General features: G+C 31.1%; 4 protein-coding genes across 5 annotated transcripts in view; 3 read left to right on the top strand and 1 right to left on the bottom strand.

Moving 5' to 3' along the window:
* The window catches only part of LOC136985887 (serine/threonine-protein phosphatase 1 regulatory subunit 10-like), a 660,716-nt gene extending 653,674 nt beyond the window's left edge, over positions 1-7,042 (top strand). Inside the window, exon 19 of the transcript XR_010882402.1 lies at positions 7,028-7,042. The gene's annotated coding sequence lies outside the window, so the exon portion shown is untranslated. The remainder of the gene's footprint in view (positions 1-7,027) is intronic.
* Positions 1-15,805, bottom strand: part of LOC136985889 (endothelin-converting enzyme 1-like) — a 74,877-nt gene extending 59,072 nt beyond the window's left edge. Inside the window, exons 1-6 of one of the 2 annotated variants that reach the window (XM_067283271.1) lie at positions 15,613-15,805; positions 9,423-9,535; positions 6,567-6,623; positions 5,558-5,713; positions 5,399-5,482; positions 5,142-5,323 (exon numbers count right to left, since the gene is read on the bottom strand). In XM_067283271.1, coding sequence (XP_067139372.1) covers positions 5,142-5,323; positions 5,399-5,482; positions 5,558-5,713; positions 6,567-6,623; positions 9,423-9,535; positions 15,613-15,653 — 633 coding nt within the window. In that variant the 5' untranslated portion in view covers positions 15,654-15,805. The remainder of the gene's footprint in view (positions 1-5,141; positions 5,324-5,398; positions 5,483-5,557; positions 5,714-6,566; positions 6,624-9,422; positions 9,536-15,612) is intronic. The other variant, XM_067283270.1, reaches the window with a different exon arrangement.
* Positions 15,806-20,173: 4,368 nt separating this feature from the next.
* LOC136985871 (zinc finger BED domain-containing protein 5-like) lies at positions 20,174-20,713 on the top strand. Its single transcript, XM_067283244.1, has one exon. The coding sequence runs from the start codon at positions 20,174-20,176 to the stop codon at positions 20,711-20,713; it is 540 nt and encodes a 179-aa protein (XP_067139345.1).
* A 227-nt stretch (positions 20,714-20,940) lies between these two features.
* On the top strand, positions 20,941-21,854 carry LOC136985870 (zinc finger BED domain-containing protein 5-like). The gene is made up of 2 exons (XM_067283243.1): positions 20,941-21,387; positions 21,438-21,854. Exons 1-2 carry the CDS (start codon positions 20,941-20,943, stop codon positions 21,852-21,854), a joined length of 864 nt encoding a protein of 287 aa, XP_067139344.1.
* Positions 21,855-22,340: the final 486 nt, after the last annotated feature.

The raw sequence follows: 22,340 nt of genomic DNA, 5'->3' as shown, positions 1-22,340 counted from the left end.
TAGAAAATCGTTACAGACTTACAATCTATTACGATCTTATAGGAAATAGTTTGAATAAGAAACTAATAATAAAACTATTCTAAAATGATACTTTTCAATAATAATGAAAATTTAAAATCATTAAAATCAAGTTTTTTTTTGCTGTGGAATTCGACTTTTTAATCAAACATTTGTGACTTTGGCCAATAAGACCATATTTACATTTGTAGTTATTAATTTATCAACTTCTCAATGTAATTAGTCATATATGCAATACAATACAAGATGGGAAATGATGTGGCAATTTGAAATATTCAAGAAAAGTCAAGAATGCAAACTTTAATCTACCTGGAGATAGCAAGATGTCTCAAAAATCGCTTTAATTATGATAAATGCTTATCCGTTTGAATATGTGTATTATAATGTACCTAAAATTGTTAACACACTGTTAGGCACAGAACCATTAAAGATCACTATTTAGCCAACGCCTGCGCCACAGGTTCGCTTCAGCCTGCAAAATATTTTCCATTAGATGAGTGCATAAACCGATTTATACGCACATAAGTGTAAATATGAATTAGTAACGAATTGTAAGGAATTGTTCACGCATTGTATTTCAGCTTTATAGAAAAATTAATATGTACAGTACTAATCGAATCGAAAATAAGTAAGCCTAATGATTTTTTAATGAAAATTGTTGCGATTTTATCAGTTTATTACACACGTTTTGAACGTTTATCGGAGCTACTGGCACTAGTCTACAGATTCCTGTTTGTTAAATACAGCGTTATGCCCTTTCTTTGTTTCTTGAATTCTATGAATTTTGAGGAATCTAATTTAAATAGGTTTGGTAATAAGTGTATAAAATGATTTCCTGTTAATTTAGTAAAATAGAAACATTGCCTTATTATTCTATTTTATGAGTTTTTTATTTAGTAATTCTTCCAACTATTTAGATATGATTGAAGGGAAATAATTAAAATTGCTCGGATTTTGTTTATGCGCACACTCTTTGTAAACATTGTCGGGTATAAAATTCGATATAAAATTTAAAAATTTAATCAAAGGTAGAATTTATAAAAACATATTATCTATTATCAAAATGTTATCAGATTTTATCATTTTGGTGATGATTTAAACATAATACTAAGCTATCGTCGGTGCGTAGTGCTACACGGGATCGAAGTCAAGACAAACTTCTTAAAATGACATTTGCTCATGCTTTGATGTCTTTTAATGTATACAGATTGTAATGTATTTGAACCTTTGTCAGATAATTTGCATACATAAACTACACACTAAAATATGTTCGACTAAACCCTGGTCTTAAATGCAATAAAAATATCGTCCGCTCTCACAATGCCCTCACAATATGTGTTCAAATTGGCCTCGAAGCTCCAAACAACTGTCGATATGTCAATATGAGAAGTTGCTGACGACACTCCTTGATTGCCTGGTCAATCGGTTTCCATATACGAGGGTAAACCCAAAATTAAGGTCTCCTACTTTTTAAAAAATACAAAAAACTTTTATTCTCAATAATGTTCATATCAATTCAAAGCTTGAACATTTATCTATCTTTCTACATAATAGCCATTTTGGTCAATGCACTTTTGTAGGCACTGTGGCAATTTCTGTATGCCCATGTCATACCAGCTCGCCGACATGTCGTGTTAAACCGATTGAAATTCATCACCAATTGACGAAAGTGTATGGCGAGTCATGCATAGAGGTCAAAAACGTCCTGAAGTGGGGTAGGGAGTTTGCAGCTGAACGTACTGAAATTCACGACGAAAGAAGTGGGAGACCGTCAATTTCCCGACAAGACAATCGCGATGACTGAGCAAACCATGCGTGAAGATTCGCGAATCACTCTGGATGATCTCTGCATTTTGGTTCTTGGGATTTTCGAAGCATCATTCATAAGATTTTAATGGAAAAGTTGCAATATCGAAAAGTGCGCGCAAGATGGGTCACGCGAGACATGGTGGCGAGCTGGTATGACATGGGCATACAAAAATTGCCACAGCGCCTACAAAAATGCATCGACCAAAATGGCAATTATGTAGAAAGATAGATAAATGTTCAAGCTTTAAAATGATATAAACATTATTGAAAATAAAAGTCCTTACTTTTGGGATTACCCTCGTATTATCAATGTCCGTAGTGGATTGCGGATACACTAGTTGTTTTCGCCTATCCATTGATTTGACAACTTTTCATCCAGTTACTGGCAGACTAATGTGATAAAAGAGACAGTGCGCCATTATGATAAACCACGTCTTCACAAAATTACAGATGACCGTCATCTATACCTCGAAAAGTATGCTTGTCTTCTGCAGCTCCAAAATCTAACGGTATAAAGGTGCCGTGAGACGCGACGGTAGGTACCAACCAATTTGTCTATTGAATTCCCACCCAAACAGTGATTGGGTACGACTCTTGAATTATCAAGAGATCTTTAATACCATACGGATTGTCTCTGGTCCAGACGTGACAGTTGTAAAAAGTTAAATATCTCGTCTCCAGTAAATATAGCTTCGTCTGAAAACAGAAATTTGAAGAGGAACTAGTGCATGTTAGCCTACATATGTGCACATCATTGACAAAAGTCCATTCGTCGTAAGTAATTTAGGATTTCACGTGGAAGTGGTAGGAATACGGATCATCCTCATTCAAAATTCTACAAGAAGTCATATGACTAACTGCTCCAATGCTGAGAGCTTCCTGAACTTTGTTTTTTTAGGTGTTCTCTGCCCGACACTAAAAACGATAAATTCCTACTTTTGATGACAGAAGTGACACTGTACATAAAAAACAGGCAAAAATCTTCAGATTGTTAATTCCGTTTGCTCACAGTGTAAATCGAATGGCTGAAGAAACCAGATCTTGCTTCCCTGAAGTGGACGCAAACAGTCCATGCCATAACTAGTGTTTAAATAGCTGCGGCAAGACTACCGGTGCAAAATTCTTTTTTAAATTTTATTCATTTGTCCTTTCTAAGCTAGAAAAACCGGTAATGCTACGGAAGAAATTGTTAGATACTTAAGCATATGTGCGTAAGAGAATATCATCCATAGCGAGTGACATCGGAACAGACTGACCACGCAGAGGGACAATGTGCTGAAGAACAATCACGGTTAATATCGATTTATAAAATACAGCTTATCCTTATTGAACATATTGAACATATCAATACCAAAGTATCAGAGGAACTAATCCATTGTGACATTGCTAATTTCAAGTGTGCTCCTGTGTCATAGAAGTAACTTTTTCTACTTAAAAGTCGGTACTAATAGATTAACAGAATAGCTTTGTAATCGAAATTCTAGAAAAAATGATAATAGTGTACAGTTTTAAACAAAAGTCAGTTTTAAAAACACTAGTAACATCACTGACTAACATAATATAGTGGTCATTTCAAATTTTTACATTGTAGAATTCGTATATTTGTAATAAGTTTACGTAACGAATTAAAGATTTTATTGCATATTATAACGCATGTTTGTTCAGTTTAAGAGCATATTTATTAATGTTTTAGTACATGTAATTTTCAGACTTAGTTATAACTATTAACTAATATTTTTGTTTCAATACTTATATTGTGAAAATTTATATTAATTTTTGTAATATAGACAAAATGAAAGTTAATGAATTTTTGAAAATTAATTAAAAATTGATTAATTAATTTTTAAAAATTAAAACATTTCAATCGTGATATGAAAATAAAATGTAATTCGAGTACAGAAATACAGTAGGTAATCGGTTAACGAACATAATCCGTTTCAAGACTTTGTTCGCTATTCGAATTGTTCCTTAACCGATTATCGATTTACCATAGGCTTTTAGGGAATTTAATTAATTCTTTCTGCAGACCCTAAAAAATAAAAAATATATACTTTCTTAGTACGTTTATTTATATATAGTAATAGAAATGCATATATATATATATATATATATGCGTAGGAGCTCCAAATATATAATATATGCGTAGGAGCTCAAATATATATATAAAAAAAAGCAATCGACATTAGACAGATTCTTTAACCCCAATGCAAGACTGTATATACAGTCTTGCATTTTTATTAGTCATGTTTTTTTCCGTTTGTGGGGTTAAAGAATCTGTTTAATGTCGATTGCTTTTCTTTTTTCTTCAGGATTTTTCTGGAGTAATTAACAGCATCGTAATTGTAGAGATCCCCCCCCCAAGCCTATCAACTTCAACCTGGTTTGGATGCCATCCTAAGACCGTTCTGACATCCTCCCACTCTTCAAACGATGTTTAATAGAAGATATCGGCATTAATCCTCTTTTTCAGAAGAAAACATATCTCGCCGAGTTTCTTAATGTTTTTCATTTAAGAGTTCTTGGCGTTCTTCTGTCGTCAAATCAGTTTCAAGTTCCATTATGAGCTTTTCAATGTTCTTTATTTCTCAGATGTGATTTTTGTTACTCCTTCAGTTGCTTGAGTCTTCTTGATTATACTGTATCTTTCTTAGTTGACATTGAATTGCGGCCTACTGTAGACCTGTTCAAGCCTTACTACCCAGCAACATCAGACATCAGACATCTTCTGCTCACTCTACCTTTGCTGTTATATTCTCAATTTCTAAAATGAAAACCGACGCAAAACTTAACGAGTGCCCGCCCGACATCACACGAATACTATAAAAGAATTGTTTCCGTGAGAAAAATAAAAGACTGGAATTACAAGGGGGAGTTTCAAAGTTCAGAGGAATACTTTCCGATCAGTATATACCGGGTTGAGCGTCGATGTCGACGTCTCACGCGCTCCGAAAAGTTTCGAATTGTTGCCTGAAGTCAAGGGAAGACCAATCGGTATTCATTATTTTACGTCGCTTCTTCTTGTGTTTGTTCTATGAAGTGTTCTTTATCCGAACATGTGCTCGTTGCCCGAACATAAATATCTTTCGCGAAAGTGTTCGTTGTCCGATTTGTTCGTTAACCGATTACCCATAGTAATATATTTCTCACTTGAATAAAATGTTAAATTATTAAGTGTTATATAATTTTAAAATTTAATTAAAGATAATTATAATAACAATTTATAAGTAAACAATTTTATTGATAACGTTTTTGTAAATTACTAGAAATTATCAAAAATTATAGAAACAAGTACAATTATAGTTATAGATAATTACCGTTATGAAAGAGATGTTTGGACCACTATGTAAGTCAAACAGAATTCCAAATCCGTCATACACGTATGACAATGCCATAGCTTTCTCCATTGTTAATTTTGAATTATCGTTTTCAGACAGAGGCCAACCATCCACGTTAGTTACATTTAAAATTTCATGAATTGCCTCTTTTGTGTCACTAGCTGTAATTTAAATAGAGAATTATTAATTATTCTCATTTAATTAATTAATTTATACAAAATCAATACAATACATACGTCTATTTAAACACGATTTAAAATATTTCTTTACTTTCTTGACGAAAGCTGGATCATCGAAACTCTCTGGCTTTTCCAATTGTTCTGTATTTGTATTTATTACACGTAAATTACTATTCCATTTAATAACACTACTATTTAAAATAAAATATTACTTGCCTTTTATTAAATAAACGATATAATTTTCTAAATTCATAAAACTACGAATTTCATCGTCAAAAATATTTTCGTATTTTAGATAGGATCCACATGAAAATTCGTAAAAGTTGTCGCATGGATCTACGGTGAAGTCCATATTTTTTAGGATAGAACCAGCTGAAATTATTAAGACTTTCTAAACAAAGTACATCGGATTTATTAAAATAACATTTTATTTAATTATATTTCTTTTATTTTGCTTCATTATGATTTGTACAATGTGTTTCATCTATTAGTAAATCAAGTTCAAAATTTATAGCACTTAAATAATTCAGCATTTCTTACGGGAATTCAAACAAAAATGCTAAAACAAAAAATAATTGGCTGTTGGTGGTATATTCACTATTAAATAAATTGACACTGATATTGTTGTATATTTTCTAAATGGCATTAAACTAATAGCTTAAAAAATAGTTACTTCTTGCTTAAATAGATTTAACTAGTAATTGTGTTAACTGTAACTGTATACAGTACAGTATTTTGAACTGAAAATTTGTTTGAAAATGTAAAATCTTAATATGAATTACTTTCAAAATGAATTTATTTGTTTTGAGAATCAACCGATATTCTCTAACTTCCACTAACATTCTGTTTATTTGAATTTCCTACATATTTTAAGACTATAACCACTCATAAGTTATTATTAAATAGATCACATAACTTTCGAAAGAGGACGATGACGAAAATAAGTATGGTGACCGGTAATTTGAAGTCATGTTTGTCTTGTCTTCGTTAGCATAAACGAGAAACAGAAACAGTTAAGATCATTTATTACATAACAATACTAATACGTTATATAGCTTGTTAGAAGAATCTTATCTTCTTGAATGGTCAATGTGGTATAGAATTTTTCTTTTTGAAAATATATATAATAATAATTTAGTAATTAAATAAAAATTTATGTTTGAAATTTACAGTACCAGAACAAACAATCACATAGCAATAGTATATAAAGAAAAATAAGTCTCACCTGAAAATTTGCATACGTTACTTAAGCAAACTTCTTTCTTTGATCTTTGAAATATATCTATAAAAAGTTACTAATTTTAATATATATATATTGAAAAGAATATAGACTAAAGTAAGAAAGTAGGTAAGTTTATCATGAGGTTTAATGTAATTTGGCAAAATACAAATTTCTTAACTCATACAATTCAATTACACATAAAATAATGATTATTTACGACATGAAATTTATGACAGGTAGTTTTACATAATAATTTGTACATGGATAATTCACTTCTGGCAAAATAATAGCGGTATATTTTTGTCTTGGATTATCATAGAAAAAGATATTTATAGCGAAATTTTTGGTGTAAGAACACGCAGTAATAGAGAAGTTCCATGTTTGCGAATGGTTATGTTCTGCAAAACTGCCACCAGTAAAGAACGTACTGTACAAATACATTGGAAAGATAGGGTTGGAATTAGAGAATTGATAAAAATACGTGATTAAAAGTAAAAAGACATTTTCATACAAAAATTGTTCGTTTATTTTATAGTGAAACGAAATAATAATTATTACATTCTTTGGGAGTAAGCACAAAATTACTATGTACAACTTATTACACAGGAACACTTATTGATGAATAATATAGACTTCATTTCATATAACGGAAATCCATTTTCATTGTACGAAATAAAGTCTATATTATTCAAAGAACAAAATCATATCATTACAACTTTATTGTTCCAATTATCAATCAAAGAAACATCTATATTATTCCCAAAGTACAAACGAGAAAACAATAAGCAATCAATTACTAAATAATTATTACAGTTTGCATGTACTTATTTGTCCTCAAAACAGTACAATTTTCGACTCTTCCCTTTATTTATTTATTTAAATTTTTGCGCTAGTTCTTAGTAACGACATGCACTCTCTCTTAAATTTAAAACATTCGTTTACAAATTTCTAATTAGTCAGGCAGTTCATTTCTTAAACAGTATGAATTTAAACTTAGTTTAAAATTTGTATTTAACTAATAACTGATTAGTTGATATTCACATAAACAAGATGAGACACTACTACTTATTTTTATAGATAAAACCACTCAAAAGATCATTCTTTAGTGACTTCTTCAACCTATATTCCTAAGGTGTTTCCCATTTTTTCGATGATTAGCTTTCTGACAATCTCAATTATTATTCCTTGCGAGAAAAATGCTACTTAGTTTCTAATCTTTTTTTTCCCTGAATGTATAGTTGATTCATTATAACGAAGGACCGGACAACCATACCTGCTGATTCTATTTCCTGCAAATGATTTAGCTTTTTAATTTGTTTATGAATGTCGTTAATTTCTTTATCAATATCATCTAAACGAAAACTTTATTTATAAAGTTTTTGTTGGGGTGATATTGTTAATATGATGAAAAAAACAATTATATGTTTGTAAAACACAACGCTCAAATTTACAATGAATACTGCTGATATTATAATAAAATGCAACGTTTATTATTCACGTCAGTGCTCGTGCTGAGGTAACTCAGGAAAATGTGAAATAAATTAGAATTCGCTAGAGCTGAATAATAGTTTTAAACACGATTTAGCGTAGAACGCGTATAAAAGAAAAGCATTTACAGTAGTTTAACGTTTATTTTTTTTATACACATCTTCTACTACAACTTGTTTTTCCTTTATAGAGGTACATAATAAATTATTTAATACACTTATTTATTTATACAAACAAATGTAGATCATTGAATAAATAAAATATCCATAGAATAATTTTGGATGATATGCTCGACATTTAAGTGTGCAAATAACGTTTTTAAATTTTAACATTTATATAAAAATTATTGGTCTACATACTGTTTCCCCGTGTATTAATTTTATACTATTATTAGTTCGAGGATAAATATTTTCCACATAATTAATAATAATAATAATCGTTACATTTTTGTTCGTTGCTTCCTCGAATACATTTCATCTTATGCTAGAAATAGCAAATACAATAGATGGTTTAATATTCTAAAACGTATTTTAAAATTTCTCTTTCTAAGATGATAAACGAAAGAAAACGTAATTATATTTACAATGCAGTCGATTTCGCTTAATTACGACATATCGGGACCTGAGTGATTTGTCCCGATTAAGCGGTTGTCCCAATAAAGCGAATTTTAAGAGAACAGATAAAATCTAAAATGAGCTATAAACACAAAAATCATTTATTAAAAAAATAATTTATATTCAGTATTTGAACCGTACTTATATGTACGGTGCATATGTGTAAATAAAGTCAATTTTAAAAATAACGTATTAAAACATAATTATTAAACAAAAACAAGAACAATTATTTTAGAAAAAATTTATCAATCGTATTTACAATGCATTTTCTTTATAATTTGCAAATGGACTAAATCAGCGCAGGCATCCGCCGTAAAAATGGAACCTTCATTTCCATCTTTCATAACATACCTGCTTAGTTCAAAAATAAATTTTGTGGCTTTCTAATATTGATGAGGAGTATCGTCTTCATCAATATACTTTAAGTTTTAGGTGTTATTCCGAAACAACTTGTTAAATTATTGCATCTATACAATCCTCCCTTCCATGGCAACATGGAAGGTTTTTATCACAGTATAAATATTCTTTATCACAAAGAACCATTCCAATGGCTAGAACCATTCCAAACAAGCGCTACCGCGCGCCGTCACGGCTGTCCACGATTATATGCAAGCGTAAGCTGTCCCGATAAAGCGGCGTGATGTTCTAAATAAGCGAAGTAAATTTGCCTTATATTATCTTATTTGTTTCCGTCTTTTAATGTAAGCGGCGGTCTCGATTAACCGGAATGTACTTCATTGTTTAAATTAATACTTACTTTGAAAATGTAATAAAACACCAATCATGACGAGAAAGGCAATAAAAATGACAAGAGACACCAAAATAAGGTAACGCTCTAACAATGTTCTATTGTTCCAAATGGTGCATTTTCTGTTAAAAAAAAAGAATTAATTTAATTATATTAAAAGGTACAACTAAATATTTAGAAATATATTTCAAGATTAAAGTTACCATGACTTTATATTTTTAATAATATTATAAGTGAAGAAAAATTTTTTATTTGTTTTAATTGTAATTCAATAGACAAATTTTAATATATATAAACATTTTATACTCCGCTGCGGCGTTTATCAAAGAGATTTCACAAATAAATGTGTTTATTGAACAATAATAGAAAAAGTGTTTTATTTGTTCTCACAAGATTGCATGAATCAATCCATACATTTCATGAAGGCTTGCTTAAATGTGGGAAAGCATTTCTGTAATATAAGAAGTTAAAACTAAAATTGCAATTTTCGCAGAATCGGATAAAGAAATTAGAATACAGCCGAAATAGTTCGAGCTTAGCAATATTTAGAAACCAATACTTCAAAACGAAAACTAATTAGAAATAATTAATAAAATTATATTTTTTGTACATAATACTTTTGATAAGTCCCTTATTTTAGATGTATGACGAGTTAAAACTGATAGGGAAAAAGCAGGCATGAGAAAACCACTTCAACCAATAGTTGTCAAATTCCTCAATGTTATTATAAATTACAATACTAAAAAGCTTGAACTTAATATTAAAGACTTTGGTATTGTAACTGAAGTAAATAACATTTATGTAAATGTCAATGATCATATATAATACTATAGAAATTTTTTCTACAAAACAAGAATGCTAAAAAGCAAGGTAAAACAGTGAATTCATAAAAAATTATGGTGTTATTTATATTTTAAAAAAAGGATGTTCATCTCTCTCCAACACGTTTACTAACCGCAGAACAGATTGAACGTTTATTAAACGATAGAAAATTTTTTCATCATAGTAAATTAATAGAAACAACTTTTCGCACAATCCCTAGGAAGGTTAAATCAACAAACTAAAATCTTTATTTATAATTTATAATTTAATCACATTTTTTTATATCCCAGTACGAACAGATTTACACAAAACTAACGCTTTCGACCATAAACCTTTGACATAAATCTTTGGCTATTGATCAGTATAAATTCGAAAGTGGAATTCGAACAACGTGTTTAAAATTATTTTAAATTCCAAAATATTTATACATTGGAAAATAATTTTCGCCGTACGTGTTACTAAAGTGATAAAAATATCATTACATTACCACAAATAAATAAGATGTAATTACTGGTGTAGAAACGTTAGCTACCTGCTAGTGTTGTTCCCGTTTTTTTCACAGCACCACTTCTATGCATAAGAAATATTAGCGGCATCCTTTGCATTAATACAGTTGCCGGCCATGCCAGTTTTGTATATTTCTAACGCTTCCAGGTTGCGACGGTGTCGAACCTGACCTGACATTTTCACCAATTTGGTCTTATGGAGGTCCGCTTGTATTTCGGGGTCTGTGGCATAGGAGCTAGGACGGTAGTATGCCTTTAGATGGCGATATCATACCCGTGTTCCTGTATCCTTTTGCTTAGTGAGTGCTTCGTGGATTCGATGTATACTAGAACTCGCTGGAATCTGTGATCTCTGAGCGGAACCGTATAGACACTCGGTGCCCGACTGTCCTCTGTCCTGTCTTTGTCATTGCACAACAGCCCATATACTGTGTTAGATCTCTTATATGCAATCTTTGTGCCTTTACGGATAGCAATTTCTTTATAAATGGAGATTAGGTGCTGGTTGTATTGCACCAATGTGCGTGATTGATTGCTGCTATGATTATAGGTGTTGTTGGGCTTTACCTGTGAGCTATGAGTGTGACGCGCCGTTAGCAGGTTGGCGTACCTGCGCGATAAGTTATGTATCATGCCTCCACCGTACCCGTGCTTTACCGCTATGTTTGCAATGCACTTTAGTAGATTTCATATAGGGTGTCCCACTCGGGAGTACAACTTCAAAAATGCTAATTACTCGCGAACGCGTGAACGTAAAGGCGAGCTTAAGAACTGAACATATCTGTATTTAGTGGAAAACAAATCCATATTGCAAAACGTGCTGAAAATGTCCTCTCCCAACGTCCGCGCACAAGGAAACGCGACGCTCCATATTTGAGAATGTCCTTTGTAACATGTCACAGTCGATGGCAGCAATTTCACGCTCGATGTTTGCTTTCAGATGTTCGATGGTCCTGGGTTTGCTTGCATAAACCTTGCCCTTTAAATATCCCCATAGAAAAAATCTGGGGAGTTAAATCGGGCGATCGAGGTGGCTACAAACCTTTCGAGATCACCCTGTCCCCAACAAACGATCGGATCTCTTCCATACTGGCATGAGAGGTATGGCACGTTGCCCCGTCCTGTTGGAAGTAACCTTCTTGAAGTTCGTAGTCGTCCAGTTGTTTCACAAATTCGTCAAATATGGACAAGTATTGGTCCGCCGGTACAATAGCGGGGCCGCCGTAGCGGCGCCCGCTATAGTGCCCGTCTCTTTATGACACAGAATCAATTCTTCATTAAATAAGGAATATTTTGAACCTTGTTGCATGAAGATACATGCACGCGTTGCAGAGAAATTCGCATTTTTAAAGTTTTTCTCCCGAGTGGGACACCCTGTATAAGAGATCTAACACAGTATATAGGCTGTTGTGCAATGACAAAGACAGGACAGAGGACAGTCGGGCACCGAGTGTCTATACGGTTCCGCTCAGAGACCACAGATTCCAGCGAGTTCTAGTATACATCGAATCCACGAAGCACTCACTAAGCAAAAGGATACAGGAACACGGGTATGATATCGCCATCTAAAGGCATACTACCGTCCTAGCTCCTATGCCACAGACCCCGAAATACAAGCGGACCTCCATAAGACCAAATTGGTGAAAATGTCAGGTCAGGTTCGACACCGTCGCAACCTGGAAGCGTTAGAAATATACAAAATTGGCATGGCCGGCAACTGTATTAATGCAAAGGATGCCGCTAATATTTCTTATGCATAGAAGTGGTGCTGTGAAAAAAACGGGAACAACACTAGCAGGTAGCTAACGTTTCTACACCAGTAATTACATCTTATTTATTTGTGGTAATGTAATGATATTTTTATCACTTTAGTAACACGTACGGCAAAAATTATTTTCCAATGTATAAATATTTTGGAATTTAAAATAATTTTAAACACGTTGTTCGAATTCCACTTTCGAATTTATACTGATCAATAGCCAAAGATTTATGTCAAAGGTTTATGGTCGAAAGCGTTAGTTTTGTGTAAATCTGTTCGTACTGGGATATAAAAAAATGTGTTAGTGTGTAAATTAACAGAATTTACTATAAAAAATTTTTTATGTTTTCTATTGTAATATAGGACGCTTTAATAACAAGTCTACAGAAGTGCTGAATACAGTGAGCTATTAAAGTGTTTCCTTTGATATAGTGTCCATAACCGAGTCGTGGACTAATGACGTAAATCTACTATTTAATATTACACTGTAAAGTTGAAAGGATGATAAAGAATTTAATAAACATAGAGGAATATTAGTATATACATTAAAAAATTGGAAGGATAAGAAACAAATTGTGAAAACATCGGAGATTTTTACTTTCCCGTTTGTTATATATTGAATATAATGCGGAAATTACAACGATTGGTCAAAATGGACTCCTTCAAGATTTTTACATTTTTTACTCAGGGGATCTTGAAATCTTGAAATGCAAAAAAAGAATTGCGGTTTTCTCCTCTATGTATGGATGTTAGAGTGTAACACGATTTTGTTCACCCACATTGAAGGTTAATACCTTCCACGTATTTTGAAAAAAAATTTTGGAAATTTTGCAGGGAGATTTTTGTATTAGGGAAATTGATGATATTAAATTTCGATGGTTTAAGATCGACAGGATGGGGTCGTAATGGTGGATCGGCTGTCGTATCACGAGTAGGGTGGGACTTAATGACGATTTTAATCGTTATTACCATTTTTATAAAACCCATTCCAACTCTTACAATAATGCTTTTTGCCATTTGCCAGCATTATAATAATTAAGTAAAGAAAATTTTTTAAATAAAATTTCCTACCAAATAACACCACCAAAACAAATAGCGCCATCATTGTCGCCAGGAAAGTTACTTGTCATTGGATTTTTTTAAAACTCTGTGGTGAGAAGATGATAAACAGAGATGAAATATCACCATTTCAAAATTAAATTGAAGGCAGATATTGATTTTCAACCTTTTTATTTGCACAAGGAAAACACTGCAAAAAGCATATGGCGAGCATCTTCATATGAAATACGATTTAACAATTTGCACTTTAACATAAATCACTTATGTAATAATTTTAAGCATGTAATATTTCTCTACATAAAACCTATTATTATTATTAAAAAACAAACGAAATAAAATTTAAGAGTAAATTTTTAATACTAAATATTATCGTGTATTATATCTATTGAAATACTTTCTTTAATTTGTAAAATCCGTTGTCTCTATTTTACATAATGTGTCTTTTTTCTCGAAAACACTTCATTAACCGCGAAATACTTTCTATTACTATAGAAATGTTTTCCGTTATTTTATTCAATTTAATTTTTAATGAAATCTATGAATGAATTCGTGAGATCTTATGAGAATAAATAAAAAGTATTTTTCAATATGTTTTAATGCATACAGTTATTTTCAAAATCTCCTTGCTGAATGCTGCTACGGAGTGTAATAAGCATGCTAGAAAGAGTACAAACAAATATTCGGCATGAAGAAAATTATTCCATATTCCAGGTTTACAAATTTTCAGCCAGTTACCAGTAAAAAATATTAAATTACCGGTATATTTGCAGATATATTTTTAAATGTTTACCAGTAAATCGATAAATCCTATTTACCGGTAATGCAATCCTAAAATAACGTTATGTTATGACTTGCGCCTAGTTGTTATTGCTCTTCTATCTACGCTATCTGTAAACACAGTTACGTTTTATTTGTCCTTTATTGTCATCGTTCTTAAGGTCTAGGTATATCCTCTTCACACAACAAATTTGAATCAATGATTTATCGAATTTATCATAAACTTATTTTATATTGTTTATTTTTTATTGAAAAAGTTATATAATTAGCATATTACACAATTTTTATTCAAAGACTTAAATGATTAATTATAAAAAAACTTGGTACTAATAAAAATAAAGCTAAGGTACGGGACTGTAACCTCGAACAGAATTGTTAGTAATTATTTAATTAAGAATTTATTTGACCTAGAATCTTTTTTTATTTTATTCATCTTCCTGCTTGAGAATATTTTTTAACATCTTATTATAATAATTATTTTAAAAAACTCTTTATTATATATAAAAATATCTTATTTAATTCGGTAAATGCAGTGAATGCAGGTAAATAATCTGTATTTGTTATTATAATAAATCCTAATAAGTATAAAAAAATCTATATCTTTGATTATTACATTCATATATTATATATTTTAAGGCATTTGTATATAAATAATATTAATTTCTAAACCAAAATATTAATTATTTTATCTAATTTAATATTATGTATAATAATTATAAATTAAAAATACATATTTTAACTGAAATTTGTATTGTTTATAATGTTAAAAACTAAACTGATAATTATTATTATCAAAGTTTCTCAACTTCAATATCGCGACCTTTTAAAATGATTGATGAGTTTGTGTAATCTCGCATAAAATAAATTCATGATTTTTAAGATGTCAGTTATTGATTACATTTAATTTATACGAATTTTACTATTTTTAAAATATTCTAGAAGAATGGTAATGCCATAAATGCTTTAAATGACAGTTCAGAAACATAACGTTATGATAGTTTGTGAAATTTACCTCGTATTCCATGAAAAGTTCTCATAGCATGTTTATGAAATTAAATAATGAATGTTTAAGTATTTCAAATCAAACTTTTCGTGATAGTGATGTGTTTGTGAAACAAATTACTATAAATAGAAAAAAAGCATATTTATTTATTCCTCACTTATATTTGTTTTATTAATTAATTAATTTACAATCTTAACTGTAATAACTTTTCCCTTAAAACATAAATTTTAACTTATAATCGTTTTAGAAGTATAACAAAAACATTATACTTACTTTTCCTCGAGCGTTTTTTTCTCTGATTTTGAATTCTCCATTATTTTTCTACCGGTTTAAAAAATATTTAAATTTTAACGAAATTTTAGTTTTACAAATTATACACAACGCTAGTATTTTCAATATGTCTTTATCACAACTAAGAACATCATCGTATCAATTACTACGTCCTTGGACGTATGAAAAGCTATTCAGAAACATCCTTCCGTGGGTGTTGTTAATATTTATATTGTTAAATACATTTTTTCCACTAGGTTCGTTAACGTAGGCTATTGTTAATTCGGTTACAAAATTTGGCATAAAATTTTAATAAAATCTCTGAAATCTTTATCTTTCATCATTACTATTGATTTTTATCTTGTTATTACTATTGATATTTCAAACTGTTTTATCTGTAAATTTTTGTGTAGCTGCAGTAATTACATAAAATTTTCTTATTAGATTTAGCATTGAATGTTAAGTTAAATTCTCTACAAAATACTTAATAAATCTGATGCTTTTTGGATTTTATTATGATAATTTATAAAATAGTACAAGTAACCAATTAAAATAATTGTATCTTTTATCGGTAGAAATTTCTGATGTTCGTCTTTTATACAAAAATATTCATTTATAAGATTTGATTTGAATTTTAATTTTACAAATATTGTTTTTATGAACGATTTTTTATTTCTCCTCTTATTTTTCGAATAATAGATTGACAAATAAATTCACTTTTATAAAGGAAATTATAATGAAATGAAGTCGATGATATAGTTGCATTAGACAAAGCATTTTCTTTCACTTTTATCTAGTTTTTATATAATGTTTGTTATAAAACATTGTTTTAGTTTATTCTCCGTTATAGTGATAAACAATAATAGCAATATCGCAGAATAACAAACAAGCTTTCTCGGAAACCACCGGAGATCAAAAACAAAACAAATAGACTACTCATATTACATAGATTACGTTGAGCACATAAAACAACACAAACATTTACAGATTGCAAACGTAAATTACAGTAAAGCATTTGAAAGCATCTAACGTTCGTGGTTATTGCATACGCCACATCAACGCAAAATGCATCCAACCCTCATTACATTCGTAGAAAATACAATGCAACACTAAACAACAACACTACACCTCAGGTACATACCTCAAAACAAACAAATACATAAAAGATGAAGCATTCTTCAAAGATACAAATAAAGTCAGAGTGAACTTGATTTTGTCTTGCTTTTAACTCACTATCAAATAGATCAAACAACACTAAACATGGATAAATCACATAAGGACGATACAGTCATCGGGGTGGAAAAATATTTTTTTCTGCGGATACTAAATATAAATTTAGTATCTACAGGCTATTCCTCAACCTACACGCCAATACTTCCCAATAAATTCCTTCTTCTCTTATCCTTATTTACATAAATTAACCATCCTTACATTTAACTCGATATTATTATTTATCCAGTTTTTTCTTCCAGTTTTACTATCTCAAGATGTTCATAAATTTTTTTTTTATTACATGTTTGTCATTTTTAATTAATCACTTTAACTGTTTCCTTTACTATTTTACTCCCGGAACTGTTACAATGTTGGACAACCACTAAATTATACAAATTAGTTTTAATTAACCTTAAATGTTCTCCTAGCCTTGTCTTTAACTTTCTCTTAGTTTTCCCAATATACTTTTCTTTATTTGAACAACTACACAACATTATTTTTCTCTCATATATTATTTTTTAGATTATCAACATAAAAACTAAATGTTAATAACGAATAAAATCGTCATTAAATCTGACCCTACTCGAGATACGACACACACCACACGATCTCCTCACCTCCTCGACCTTTAACGGCCAAAATGTAAAAGCATCAATTTCCCTAATAAACAAACAAACCTTCCTGCAAAATTTCAGAAATTTTCGACAAAAAGCACAGGAGTTATTAAGCTTCAAACAGAGTGAACAAAATTATGCCTATCCTTCCACACACACGCGCGCGCTCACACACACTAATATTCATACATACAGAAATTACCTCCGAATGTATTTGCATTTCTCGATGTTTGCAGGTCCTTTTCTCCAAAAATATATAGATCTTGGGAAGGATGACTTTTTGACCGATCGCCATACTTTCTCTCTGTTATATATAAAACGGATCCGGAAAAGTAAAAGTATAAAAGAATGACATTTAATTAAGACAAAAAAAGGTTCTAAATTTTAAGGTTCTAAGACAGAAATTTTTTGTCCGTTAAATTTAAAGTCCTTTAAATCGGGGTCTGTTAAATTGAGGGCTAACTGTATCAGGTTCTATAAATCGTAAAAAAAAAAAAAAAAAAAAATTACATGATAGATTTACAAACTGTTCATATGCAGTATGAAACAGGGTTTTAAAGCTGTCGTGAACAGTCTTAAAAGACCACTAATTATGAACCTTGTATAAGAAATTTTTATCAAATAAACAGCAGATTTCCCATTAAACAAAATAATTCCTTATAATCAGATTAATTTGACTATAAGAGATATTAATGCCTTATAAATTAAAAAGTTAAATAAATTAAAACTTTTCATCATTCAAATTAAATATTTGATCAGCGATTTGGAGATAATTGGAATTTCTTTAACGGGATTCCGGCTGTTTTTTATCGCGGGAAATTCTTCTCATTCCGGAAATCGCGCAAATTTTTTAAATAGCCGCTTTTTTTCTTATTTTGTGTTAATATTGAGGAAATTTGCAAGTAAAACGTATAATTAACTCATAAACCATCAGAATACATTTTTATTTATTAATTTTAAGCGTGCTTATTAGTTTCTGAAATTTTTGCTTGTTAAGGCACGTCACAGATTGTTAATAATCAATAAACTGTATAGCCTATTTGTAGCAGGACTCTGAAATTTTTTTACTTGGTAAACCTGTAATATCTGGAATAATTGCGCTTATGTTGTTTTAATTTTTAACCATGCCCAATAACTTTAATAACTGTATTCTGTATTTGAAAGTCTTAATACAAATAATTATTGTAAATTTTTACAATATGTTTTATTTAAAAAACTAAAATTACTTTCTAAGTTAGAAGTTTGATCTAAGTTCATTTTTTTCTTTAAATTTCCAACTCAATTCAAAGGCATTTTTTTATAAACAGTTTCCAACCTTAATAATTTTTTTCTATTTGTGAAAATTTTTTCGTAATTCAAAAGTAATTTTTTTATACATATTTTACACGGCATTATTAATAATATTATTTTGAAGGTTGCAGGACGTATTAAATTACTTAAAATATGAAAAATAATTATATCATTCGATTTCAAGTTTATTTTATATCTTAAAAATAATTAATTATATCCCGGAAAACAGATTACTTTTTTCTCGAAATCCCGGGACAAGCAAAAGGACTGGGAAATGAGAAACCCTAGAACAGCGATTCTCAACCTTGTTAGCTCCGCGACCCCCCAAATAGTAAATATAAATAAAATTAATACAGTAGACCCCTATAACACGGGTTCATATAACACGGATTCGTATAACACGCTAAAAGAGACTCGTATAACACGGTAAAACGTCATTGCCGACTCGTTGCATGACAGGATTGGTCGAATCTGAACCAATAGCGTTCATTGCACAAACCGTTGAGTTTAAACGAGCAGCGGATCTACTAAAAATCATTTATTATTTAACGGCCATAAAAATTATATTTATATTAATGATGTCTCAAAAGTTCAGCGAATTTTTCGCAGAAAAATAACTTATCAGGAAACACGCGCCCGCCGTTCGATGAGCCGCTCCGCGACGAAAACAAGCTTAAGCAATGGCGTCGTCGAACGGTGAACATTCGGTAAGTAATCCTACAATTTTTTGTTTATAGCATAGTTTAAATGGATTATTCCCAAAAAATTATACGTTTTGGAAATGTTGAATTAAATTAGTCTAGAATCTGTTAATTTTATGGAAGAAAACCTTTCAAACAACCCTAGCCCCTAAACTGCACACGTGCGGGGCTGTGATTGGCTCATGTATTTAAGTGACTCGTACAACACGGAATTCATATAACACGGAACGTATCTACCGTGTTATAGAAGGTCTACTGTATTTCACGACCCCCCACTCAAACGAATAATAACAGTAAGCCTTACTATTACTAATTGAATTTTGACTGTAATTATAAATGTAAACTTTTTAAATATTATATAATCACATTGCACTAATTTATGCACTAAGAAAATACCGACAGTATAAAAAATGTAATACAACGATTTCTATTATTTTATGTCGCTGCGTTTATAGTGACAGGTATGTACAGTACATGCATGTATGACATGAGCAATTTACAATTTCCGACTCGATGTGTACGTGTTCTTTGTAATTTGATCTCCTTCTATAATACTCGCTGTGAGAGCATGTTTGAACATGCATATGGATGCGTTTGAACAAGTCGTGCTGTCACTAGTATAAAACAGGCGCTGGCGATTGCACCACTTCAGTTAAGTTTCGAATGCGAAGCGGGAGTCTGGTGCTTTCATTTTAGTGTGCGATCAACCGTAAAACTGAATTGTTTTTTTTAAATTTCTAATGCGAAATGGATAAATTTGTGAAAAAACGAAGTGAGCCATCTACATCCAGTGAATCGGTTGGTAAAAAGACAAGGTTGTACAATGACAGTTATTTAAATTATGGTTTCACCTCATTTGATGGAAAGCCACAGTGCGTTGTTTGCTCTCAAGTTTTCTCCGATGAAAGCACGAAGCCATCAAAATTAGCTCGACACTTGGAAACGAAACATCCGGCTCATAAAAACAAATTCGAAAGAAAATTACATACCTTGAGAAATCAACAAACTTCTATTTGTAAGTTAAGCCATACTGATAAAAGTGTACTTGAAGCATCTTACCTCGTAGCATTAAGAGTAGCTAAGACGTCCAAACCCCATACAATCGCCGAAAACCTCATATTGCCTGCTGAAATTGATATGGTCAGTGTTTTAATAGGTGTGGAAGAAGCAAAAAAATTGAAAAACATTTCTTTTTCTAACGACACAATATCAAGGCGAATCGATGACATGAGCAAGCGAGTTCAAGTGAATTTTTTAGTATTCAATTTGATGAATCAGCAGATGTAGCAAACATGTCTCAGTTCTTATGTTTTGTGAGGTATGAATGCGATAGGGACACATCAATCAAAGAAAATATGTTGTTTTGCAAAACAGTACTGGGTCATGCAACGGGACAATGTCTTTTTGACGTTTTATATGAAGCTACAAGAAACTATACTAACATAGATTGGACAAAATGTATTGCAGTATGTAGCGATGGTGCATAGGCGATAACAGGAAAGAACAGCGGATTAATGAAAATATTAAGAGATCATCTTATACCAAGGGCGAAATGGACGCACTGCTTCCTTCACAGACACGCTCTTGTCACAAAAAATATGCCAGAAAATCTCAATCAAATTCTTTGTGAAGCTGCAAAGTTGGTTAATTTTATTAAAAGCCGACCGTTACAAAACAGGCTGTTTGCTAAACTATGCGATGAAATGGGCGAAAATAAAAAATCTCTTCTTTTCCATACAGAAGTTAGAGGGTTATCGCGAGGAAAAGTGTTAATCCGGGTATTGGAACTGCAAGATGAATTAATATTTTTCCAGGATAAACAAACGCCATTGTCATTGTTTTTACAGAATAATGAGTGTCTGTTTTTGTTGGCTTACTTAGCTGATGTATTTTCTCATTTAAACGACTTGGATGTGAATTTACAAGGACGTGATAAAAACATTTTATTAATGACAGACAAAGTTTATGCGTTCATTAATAAGCTTGATATCTGGATTATTTGCCTTCAAAGCGAAAATTTGGACTCACTTCGGATTATATTGAGGAAAATTTGAATGAACAAGACACTATTATTCACCACAGTTTGGATTGCATGAAGATGCATTTGCGTGAGCTAAAAACTCAGTTGACGGAGTATTTCCCGAAAGATAAAAATGATTTCTCGAAGAGATGGGTACTGAATCCGTTTAGTAAAAATGTTGCTGCCGCTGCTAAGTTACCAGTTGAGATTCACGACCAACTCATCGAAATGTCTGCCGACAAAACGCTACAACTGCAATTTACATCTGAAGATTTAAATACGTTTTGGCTCGCTTGTCGACACGAATATGGAAATTTAGTCACAGAAGCATTGAAAATATTAATCCCTTTCTCCAAGTCTTATCTCTGTGAAAAGGGTTTTTCGTCTTTGGTTGCGCTAAAAAACTGAATACAGGAATCGTCTTTTATCACTCGAAAACAATTTGCTTTTGTGTGTTTCTAACGTAGATCCACGTATGCAGAAAATTTTAAATGAAAAACAAATGTAACCATCACATTGATTTCTTTTCTTTACATGTGTAGGCCTACTTATTGTAAGTAAAATGTCTATAAGTTTATAATAAATGATTTTTTCTCATAAAATGATTTCATTATTGTTTCGCGACCCCCGTTTAATATCACCGCGACCCCCAGGTTGAGAAACGCTGTCCTAGAAGTCAACAAAATAAAATAATCAACCATGCCTTCAGTATAATAAAGTGTCGCCATCTGTTAAATAATAATTACACTATGCGACAGATTTTATTGTATTTTGCGTGTTCTGTGTTAAATATTAAACTGCTACTCTGACAATAACGAGTTAGAAAAAATATGAATTTTATAGTTGACTCTCTATAAAATATTTTAAAAATTTTTATAAAATAATGAACATCGT

This window comes from Centruroides vittatus, unplaced genomic scaffold (genome assembly GCF_030686945.1).
Source record: "Centruroides vittatus isolate TY-2023 unplaced genomic scaffold, ASM3068694v2 contig_980, whole genome shotgun sequence".
In the NCBI taxonomy this organism is placed as follows: domain Eukaryota; kingdom Metazoa; phylum Arthropoda; class Arachnida; order Scorpiones; family Buthidae; genus Centruroides; species Centruroides vittatus.
The sequence above is the reverse complement of the archived record's forward strand: the minus strand, read 5'-3'. Positions and strand labels throughout refer to the sequence as shown.